General features: G+C 46.2%; 1 protein-coding gene across 1 annotated transcript; it reads left to right on the plus strand.

Moving 5' to 3' along the window:
• Window positions 1-416: 416 nt before the first annotated feature.
• Window positions 417-9,731, plus strand: C14H2orf92 (chromosome 14 C2orf92 homolog). Its single transcript, XM_076832800.2, has 4 exons — window positions 417-468; window positions 1,851-1,922; window positions 7,417-7,530; window positions 9,577-9,731. Exons 1-4 carry the CDS (start codon window positions 417-419, stop codon window positions 9,729-9,731), a joined length of 393 nt encoding a protein of 130 aa, XP_076688915.2.
• Window positions 9,732-10,436: the final 705 nt, after the last annotated feature.

Below are 10,436 nucleotides of genomic sequence, written 5' to 3' on the forward strand. Positions count from 1 at the left end.
AACCCTGAAGGCCGTGGTGCATATCCGAAATCCCAGTGGCTCTGGAGGCTGAGGCAGGAGGATCACAAGTTCAAATCCAGACTCAGAAACAGTGGGGCGCCCAGCACCTCAGTGAGACCCGACTCTAAATAAAATACAAAAAAGGCCTGTGGATGTGGCTCAGTGGTCAAGTGCCCCTGAGTTCATTCCCTGGTACTTCCTCCAAAGTGTCACCTTGAAAAATTTGTGACACTTTTATCAAACAAAGACCTTTCTAGTGTTTCTTTTTTTTTCGTATCAGTCCAGGGATCGCGATCCTCATGCCTCAGCCTCCCCAGCCGCTGGTGGTGTAGGCCTCTGTCCTGCACCTGGCTCCTTTCTAGCCTCTGAAACATGTTCTACTTTATTTCTACCCTTACATCCTTCACCCCGTCATCATGGGTCGTCCTGGGGAACGTCTTTTGGTGGGTCAGATGACAACAGGAGAAAGTAAGAGGACACAGTCTCTGAGATTGGGGCCGAGTTCTAGGCCATCTGTCCCTAGGGGGCAATGTCAACTGCCCATATCTAGACAGTCGCATTTCTCCAGAAATGACTGAGGTGGCTGAAGTTTCCTTCCCCAAGGAAGACGTGTGAGCGCACAGTGTCCCGTGTCCATAGAGTCTGTGTGGTGTCTTCTCCTCCCTGTGGAGGCTTTAGTCAGGCACATGCTCTGGCCGAGCCTCGTGGTCTGCAAGGATGAGCTAACTTGCCTTTGCTCTTTCCCTTGAGATGAGATTCTACTGCAGGTGCTTTCCAAAGACCCACACTACGCCAGTTTTGTTGAAGGAGGGACCGCAATCACCAGGAGCCACTTGAATGAAAGCAAGTATATGTCATGGGCCCTGTGAGTGTCCTGTTCCATAGGCCTGTGCGGTGTCCTAGGGGATCGCGGTGTCATTTAGCATTGTGGAAAGCAGCTGCTGGTGGGGAAAAGCAATTGAGATGTGGAGGGAAGAGCTGTCTGGAATCCTCTCACAGCTCTCCATCAGCAGATTTTCCCTAAATTTGGGGTGATCCTTGATGTGCAATGCCAAGCCAGTTCTGTCACTTGCGACACTGCTCAGAAGACAGGAACCCGATTTGCAGGTGGTCTCCTATTTCCTGTCACATGAACCCTGAGTTGTAAAATGATTTCCCACTTGACACACTTTATACTTGAATGTGCATGGAGTGGTTTGAGCCAGTTTGTTCATTAATATTTCCTTCAATGAAGGATAAGTCCAGAAACGACTTACCCTTGGCATTTCCCTAGAAGACACAAAAATAAAGAACATACTCTAACCCAAAGTAGCTTCATATTATTGGAAAATAAAAAGTATTAGTTTGAGAATTAAGATATGCACAGGTGGGGCTCGGGATGTAGCTCAAGTTGTATCGAGCTTGCCTGGCAGGCGTGAGGCACTGGGTTCGATCCTCAGCACCCCATAAAAATTGTGTCCACTTAAAAACTAAAAAAAAATAAACATTAAAACAAAGATATGCATAGGTAATCAGGATGGAATTGTGTACCTGAAATCTGCCCACTGCCATAAAAGTACTCCAGCTTGCATGGGAATTAGCCCTCTTGCTATTGTGCACACAGGTGGACATTCTATTTCCTGACAGTAATTTTCCATATGCCCTGCCTGGTTTTTCACAACCAGGAGACAAGTGATGTGTCTTCACATTGCCATAGTACCTCTCCAACACATGATTCTGCCTTCAAGTTGGATTCTATGTTAGCATCTTAACCTAAAAAAATGTGAAGGAAAACGCAGGCCCAACATGCTCATACATGTGCACTAAAGAAAATCGTTTTTTCTCTCTTTTTTCCAAATGTGTCATCAAAGGAGCCCGTGATATCTGGAATTCTCCCAAACCAGAATACTTTTCTGGCACTGTGAATCGAATCTCAGATAACGGTAAATAAAAACGGATAACATTGGAGTGGGGGCAATGAGACATAGTCCTTTTTCCTCTTGCCAAAGCTTGGAACCAAATATCTAGCTAGGTCATGCTTGAAGAGTTGGAGTCAAACTCTCCTATAGAGAGAACTTGTCTGGAGGCTGTGGGAAGAGTGTGCCGTCCCTGGTCAGGTTGAGGGTACAGTGGGTACCTGTTATGGTTTGGATATGAGGTGTATCCTCCCCAAACTTCTGTGTTAATTCAGGAGTGTTCAAAGGTGAAATGTTTAGATTATGAGAGCTGTAACCTAATCAGTGGATTAGTCCATATTGATGGATTAGTAATTTGCGAGGACTATAGGCAGGGGGTGTGGCTGGAGGGCATTCTCTGAGACCCCCCCCCCCCCCCCCCCCCCCCCCCGCTGCTTCCAGGCCATTGTGAATCACAGCAGTTTTTCTGCCATGATGATCTGTCTCACTTCATGAAATCCGCTGACCATAGCTACACCTTTAAAACTGTGAGCCCAAATAAACTTTTCCTCCTCTAAGTTGTTCTTGTCAGGTATTGTGGACACGGCAACAAAGAGCCTAATTAATAAAACACCCTGTGAGAATCTCCCTGTGTTGAATGTGCAGTGGAGAAGAGCAGACCCCAATGTCTGGTCTCTGGCAGATTGGGTGCCCAGGAGGAGGGGGAAGGAGCTGCCCCCAGCACTGGGTTCCTCCTCCCAGATGTTCCAGCAAGGCCCCTTTGTTCTCCTGTGTGGTGGGTCTTGGGAGGGGCTGAGCACATTCCTGAGGTGCCACCATGTCCTTGAGGAATGTGGGAAAATGCTCCTGCCAGCCAGTGCCCCAAGGCTCACTTTATTCTAATCATAGCACAGTCAGATGGGCTCCAAGGACAAGATGAACAGCTAGAGCCCCACAAAGCATTTCCTCCTTTGAAAAATCTGAGGGCAACAAGAGAAAAGAAAAGCCAAGTGTGTCATCGTCTGAGCTGGCAAATATGGGGTCTTTCCTGGGACCAGGTGTATGAACCAGTGTGGTGGTTCTTATATCCCACTGTGACCCAGCCACAGGGGTGGAGAGTGGGGGATGGGAAGAGCTATTCAAAATCCTCATTCCTGGAACCCAGCAAGAGTCTCTGAAAGTGAAGCCCAGAACTGTGCGGATTTTTACATATTCCACCCGTGACTGTTCTATAGGGACCAAATATCGGACCCTGACATTTGGAGCTGTTGACTTAGGATACTATTTGGGGATTGATAGTCAATTCTAGATATTCTATCATGTCATCTGAACGTAGAAATAATTTTACTTCTTTACAAATTTTTATGCTTCTGATTTCTGTATCATGTTTAATTGCATTGTTAGTATGTCCAGGACAGTCTTGAGTAATAGTGGAGATAATAGTTTTATCCTGTACCGTCTGTCTCTTAAAAGAAATACCTATAGTGTTTCTTGAATGGGAGAGTGGTTATGAGACTAATATGAGAACGAGATATCTATCCAGCCATCTAACCATCCATCCACACAGAAACAAAAATTCATACCGAGAATGTATCTTTACATTTCTATTTGCTCAACATTTTTAAAACCAAGAACGGATATTGAATTTTGTCAAAAGTTCTTCTAGTAGCTGTGAAACTAATCATGACTTTCTCCCCTTAAGTCTATTAATATTGTGCGTGATGTTAGTGGATTTCCTAAGGTTGAGCCACTTTGCGTTCCTGGAATAAATCCCACTTGGTCATAGTGATGTTTGGTGACTCCAGTCACTGATCAGGAGTTGTGGGCCACGGGCCAAGGTCCAGGTTTTGCCTGCTTCAGCATATCTGTGCCATCACTCAGAGGTGTCCTGGGTAGTAGGTTTCCTCTAACCAACCAGGAAACAGTAGTAGGCTACTGGTATCTATGTGGCTATATGGAATAAGACATGATTTGTAACTTTAATTATCAATATATATGATGTATTTCTCCATTTGTATTTTAAAAAATTGCTTATTGTGGTTAAAATACTTAGAACAAAATTTATCATGTTAGCCATATGTAAGTGTACATTCCAGTGTTATTAAATGCATTCATAATGTTTTGCCACCATCTCCAATATCAATCTCCATGATCTTTTTCATCTTATAAAACTGAAACTCTGTATCAATTAAAAAATAATTCCCCCTCCCACCCCCCCGTCCTTTGGCAACCAACACTCTACTTTGATGCCTCATTAGTGGAATCATACAGTATTTGTCTTTTTATGACTGACTTATTTCACTTACCATAATGTTCTTGATGTCTATCAATACTGTAGCATATGACAAAAAATCATTTTCTTTTTTAAGGCTGAAATATATATATATATATACACACCATGTATTGCTCATCCATTTGATGTTCACTTTGCCTGCTTCCACATTTTAGCTCTTGTAAATATGCTGAAGAAATGTCTCCATCAGAAAACTTCTTTTGGGACTATAATGTTAGGTTGAATCATTTGAAATTATTTTTTTGTGGGCCAAAAATAGTGAAATATCTACAATTTCATTTGGCTCAATCAAATATTTCTGAAACCATCCTTATTGTGTACAGGTCACATTCCATGTCCAGGCTTCCTGCAGAGTATAACCCACAGAAAGGGAGTCACTTCTTTACATTCACAGTTTTTGCAGAATGGCCCAGCTAGCAGGTTCAAATCTTTATGTTCATAGGGACAGAAATAACTATTTACTCACTGTGTTCCTCAGAATCCCATTTCTATTGTTGTTTTAATGTATGTCCACCATCCTTTGCTACCTGTCCCTTCCAAAGGTGAAGCTGCCCATGAGTGTGAGCCACATTTTGTGCCTTACTTCTTAGGAGTAGAACATGGCCGAAGTGATGGTGTACTACTTTGTAGATTAGGTGATAAAATGCATTGTGGTTTCTGCCTTGGCATCTCTTGAATCTCTTGCTCTGGTGGAAGTCAGCTGCCATGTTGGGAGGGTATTCAAGCAGTTTGAGGAGACTCGCTCTGGTGGAAGTCAACTGCCATGTTGGGAGGACACTCAAACAGTCTGAGGAGACTCTGGTGGAAGTCAACTGCCATATTGGGAGGACACTCAAGCAGTCTGAAGAGAGAGGCTTTTGTGAGGAACAAAGCCCCCTGCCTTCAACTAGTGAGGAAGGAAGGCCTGTGCTAAATGCTCTATGAGCAAGCCATTGGAAGCATATCTTCCTGTTGGTCAGCCTTCAAATGACTGTAGTCTTGGCCCACAAGACAGGATTGTCTGGGTGGTTCTAGCTATGGGTCTCTCATGAGTTATGAGATTCTTGAAGATTCATTTTCCTTCAAGGCTCAGTTCCTAGTATTTCCTGTAGGGTCATAGGCACTGTCCTTCAGGAGCTTCCAGCTATAGAGGCAACCTAGTCAATAAATAATAACTGATGACTTGGGCTGGGATTGTGGATCAATGGTAGAGTGCTCTCCTAGCACGAGCAGGACCTGGGTTGGATCCTTAGTATCACATAAAAATAAAGGCATTGTGCTGTGTCCATCTACACCTAAAAAATAAATAAAAATTAAATGTTAAAAAAATTGAAAAATAAATAATAATGAGTAAATATAAATGGGTTAAAATTGAAGGTATTTAAAAGTGATTTGTTTTTATCTGCATAGAATTTTGGGAAAATAAAAGCCAGTCATATCTCTGGTATTTTTTTTTTCTCTGCTGAAGACTAAACCCAGGGCCTTACACATGTTAGGCAAGCTGTCCCTCTGAGGTACATCCCCAATCCTTTAAATTTTAAAAAAAATCTTAGTTATCCAGGCTGGCCTTGAACTTATGATCCTCCTGCCTCAATCTCTTGAGTAGCTGGGATTACAGGGTGCACCCCCATCCCCACCTAAGTCTATTTTTTGTATTGCTCTGTGAAAGGGCAACGCAAGCACAATCTCTTTGTGGCCTGACGCCATGTTACCCAGGGTGTTCTGTCTGTGACTCTTTGCTTGACTCTGATTTGACGAGTTGGCCTTTTCAAAGCCAAGTAATTATGAATCATATTAAACTGGGAGTTTCCTCTCTTTTCTAAGCCAAATTGAATAAGGAACAAATTCCTCTCTTTTTCCCAGCACTAATCAGAACTTCATGAGACTGTTATCACACACATAGTATGCTTAGTCACAGAGTGAAAATCCTTGATTCCTTGGAGAACTAGGCTAAGGGAGATTTACCAAACTCACCCACAACTGCCGCTCCGCCTCTCGGAGTCTCCCACCTGAGCCATGGCTCCAGGCTGGCCTGAAGTCTTCTGTGGGATCAGAGTCATTGCTTCTTGGCTTCTTCCATTCCTTTTTTGGTAGGTGTGCTTCTCAAAGGCTGAAGAGTCCACACAGATTTCCCTAGAGCTCCCACCCTTTGGTTCTGGTTTGTTCTGTGGAACTTCTCAGAAGCCCTCTCAGCCTCTTTCCAGGCCATTCCTGCATCTGGCAAAGCCCAGCTCTCCTGGCCTCCCCACCCTGCAAGCTGAATGCGCTGGGGCTCCTTCCTGGGTCTCATACAGATGAGTCAGAGACAGCCAGTGGCAGAGCTAGGATGCACGGATTTCTCACTTTAAGCCCGTCTTCTTACTCCTCAACCATTCTGCACTCCCTCTACTGATAAATGTTTCAGTGTGGTTCATTTTCCCATTTTCTCCTTGCAGTTTGGAAAACATTTTGTACAGTACTTTGTGGTTTAATTATTTTTACAGACCTCATGATATCTGTGAGGCAGGTCTTTTTATTTCTATTTGATGTGAGTGGAGATGGAGATAGACTCCAAGAGGCTTAGGGAGTGGCTGGAGGGTCTTTATGAGGTCCTGCCTCTCAGTGTGGTCCCAATGAGCAGAGGCACCTCTCTGGGTATGTGAGATATGCATGTTCTCACCACAAAATCACGGAGTTGGAAACTCTGAAGTAAAGCCCTCCCAGTGATTTGGATGCACAATCCCCAGAGAACCACGTCCTTGGTCAAGGACAAGTGATCTGGGAGGTTGTTAGATTAAAAAAATTAAACCAAAACACTGATCTGTAGTATATTTAGACTCTTCTTCAAAATCCAAACTCCTCACTTGGACTCTTAGAAGAAGCTATTTTCATCATCCAAACAGAATGAGTCACTGGCCAATGGTTGGTTGTAGGTGAACACAAATGTTTTTGGCTTTCTGTCACTATAATGAAATACCTGAGTTAATCAATGTAAAGAAAAAGTTTCAGTTTGGCTCACAGTTTGGAAGATTCCAGCCTGTGATCGATTGGCTCTATTATTTGGGGCCTGTAGCAAGGTAGCACATTGTGGCAGGAGTGCCTGGTGGACCCAACTGCTCACCTCATGTCTAGGAAGCAAGAGAGAGAGCCGGGAGGGGGCTGGGGTCTCAGTCCCCAGTGACCTAAAGACCTCCCACTAGGCCCCACCTCTTAAAGGTTCCAACACCTCCCAAGAGCGCCACCCTAAGGACATTACAGATCCAGCAACTTATCATCCTTTGTCTTTTGTAGATCTCATTGCAGGAAAGAAGAAGGATAAACAATCCTCTCTGTTCCACAGAGCTGTCACTGAGCTGAAACTGACTACTATAGATAAGGAGAGTCTTCATGGAACAGTTAGTCAAGGTAATAATCCATACAGCCTAAGCTAAATAGGTTCCTGAGTGCAGAAGACTCTATTAGTTTACCTGAATAGATGTCAGCTCATTTTTCATTCTCCTGCAAGTTAAGACTAGAAATTAGGGCTGGGGATGTAGGTCCCTGATAGAGAGAGTGCTTTCCTGGGATGCCTGATTCCATCCCAGCTCTGTAGGAAAAATAAAAAAAGAAAAACTAACACAACTAAGAATTAAATGAACTCTAGGAATTTGGCCACCCTTTTATAAAGAGGTCACTTTTGTTTTGTTTCTATTCAGAGCATGGACATGGTCTTCTGAGCCCCTGCCCCTGCTGAGCTCTGAGGCTATCTGAAATGCAGGAGGGATTGAGGGGCACAGGTTGGCCTTGTCCCTAAAATACCTGGCTCCTTCCTCCCTCCTGGAGCACCTGAACTCAGGCCTGTTCAGAGTGGGGAGAGACTTGCCCAGCATGCCCCTGCACACAGCTGTTCTCTATCAGAATTATGCCCAGTGTCCCTTTGTCTCTTAGAAGTTGAATGCTGGCTGGGCGCAGTGGCACATACCTGTAATCCCAGCAGCTCGGGAGGCTAAGGCAGGAGGATCGTGAGTTCAAAGCCAGCCTCAGCAACAGCGAGGTGCTAAGCAACTCAGTGAGACCCTGTCTCTAACTAAAACACAAAATAGGGCTGGAGATGGAGCTCAGTGATTGAGTGCCCCTGAGTTCAGTCGCTGGTACCAGAAAAAATAAACCAATGCTGAACGATTCCCAGAGAGCCCTTAGAGTGGCCCATCTGCTGCCTCCTGACCGAGCAGAGGTGAAGGTTCTGGATGTGCCCAGTTTTCTCCATGTAACCCAGGAAAGCCGAGGCCAGCGCACTCCTGCCCACACCCCCCACCATGGCACTCAGCATCTGTCCACACTGCACCAGCTGGTTCTCGTCCTGGTACCTCTACGGCCCATTTCCCTGATTCTTCCTTCTTGTTCGGCCACATTACAAATAAGTGCCAGACGCTCCAGAAGTCCCTGCTGTCAGAGGGACCTCCTTCCCTGGAGATCTGGCTAAGAGGGCCGAGTTCCCCTGAACCCACGCTCGGAGGCTTGGTGGTGGCCCAGATCCACCCTCAGCCTTTCTCTTAGACCCGAGAAGGTCCCAGGAGCTCAGGACCACCTCCCGTCTCTGGCATTGTGTCTGCCTCAAGTTGACTAAGGAACAAACCTCCCCACTGTGTACTTGCAAGGCAGGTTGTGTATGGAGCAGTTTCCAGAAGCTGGCAGCGCAGGGAGGAGAGGGCTGCAGAGAGTAGGTTTCAGCCCTGCCCTGTGAAAAGCTTCAAACTGAATATTTTCCTCCTTTTTTTTTTTGGTACCAGGGATTGAACCCAGGGGCACTTAACCACTGAGTCATATCCCCAGCCCTTTTTTTTTTTTTTTGTATTTTATTTAGAGATAGCATCTTGCTGAGTTGCTTATGCCCTCACTTAGTTGCTGAGGCTGGCCTTGAAGCTGTGATCCTCCTACCTCAGCCTCCTGAGCTGCTGGGATTACAGGCATGTACCACTGTGCCCGGCTCCTGCCTCCATATTAAAAAAAAACTTTTAAAAAATTTTTATTTATTTATTTATTTATTTTTTATGGTGCTGGGGATGGAACCCAGTCCCTGGCTCATGCTAGGCAAGTGCTCTACCACTGAGCTCCCTCCCAGCCCTAATCTCAGGTGCTCTTAAAAGCCTTTGCAGTAGGGCTACTTCACCTCCTGCAGTGCTCCTGCCTCCTCTCCTCCTTGGAACTCACCTCTGTTCTCACCTCTTCATTTCTGGCTGCTTTTTTGTTCGCCAACCAGTACCCTCAGCCCCTCATCTCACCACCAGACCATGTGCAAGTATCTTTCCCTAAACAAAGCCAGTTCTTTCCCGGACAGGATTTCTGGCCCTGGCTACCGACATGCTGGTATTTTAACTTCTGCTCTGGGTGAGCTGCCAGGTTGTCCCTGCGGATCAGGTCCTGGGTGTGGGTCGCCCTCTCGGTGTACTCTGCGCCTGTCTTCTCCTTTAGACGCTCGCAACAGGAACCTGCCGTGCGGGCCACTCCTGCACTTCCTGCAAAAGAACATCATCATTGCGGCCCTCGCAGCGGTGGCGATCCTCGCAGTCATCGTGCTGCTGCTGCTCATGTTGGCCACGTACATCAGGAGGAAACAGCCTCTGTGAGTGCTCCCTGAACTCGGGGGTGTGTGACCACGCTGTCCTGGAGCTCCCTGCAGTGCCAGATTTGGGAGGAGGGCGGGAAGCCTGGTTTTGCACACAGAACCCCGGCTTCCTGCGTTTAGCCACTGCCTGGGTGAGTCTGATGTACACACAGGCGCTGGGACACCTGGCTGGTGTCCAGACCTACTCCATATTGAGGGCTACTGAAAGAGGAGATGGTGTGGACACAGACTGGGCAATCGGGAGCTAGGAGTGTGGATGCAGAAAGAAAGACAAAGTCCAGGCTGGGTGTGGTGGTGCACACCTGCAATCCCAGCGCCTTGGGAGGCTGAGGCTGGACGATCCTGAGTTCAAAGCTGGCCTCAGCAACAGCGAGGCGCTAAGCAACTCAGTGAGACCCTGTCTCTAAATAAAATACAAAATAGGGCTGGGGACGTGGCTCAGTGGCTGAGTGCCCCTGAGTTCAATCCCTGGTACCAAAAAAGAAAAAGAAAAAAACCCCCACAAAGTCCAGCTTATAAGAGGGGGGTGGGAGAGAGGGAGCCTTGGAGGAGAGATGGAATTCAGCTCTTTCACCCTGGAACAGCTGCACTGGTTGTGAGAATGTTGCTAAATAGTCACTTCTGGAACCTCCCACAGGCTTCCCCACCATCCGCTAAGTGGAGGGTTGGTACCTGCACAGCACTGGACTTGGGAGGCAAGACTCCA

This window comes from Callospermophilus lateralis, chromosome 14 (genome assembly GCF_048772815.1).
Source record: "Callospermophilus lateralis isolate mCalLat2 chromosome 14, mCalLat2.hap1, whole genome shotgun sequence".
Taxonomy (NCBI): Eukaryota; Metazoa; Chordata; class Mammalia; order Rodentia; family Sciuridae; genus Callospermophilus; species Callospermophilus lateralis.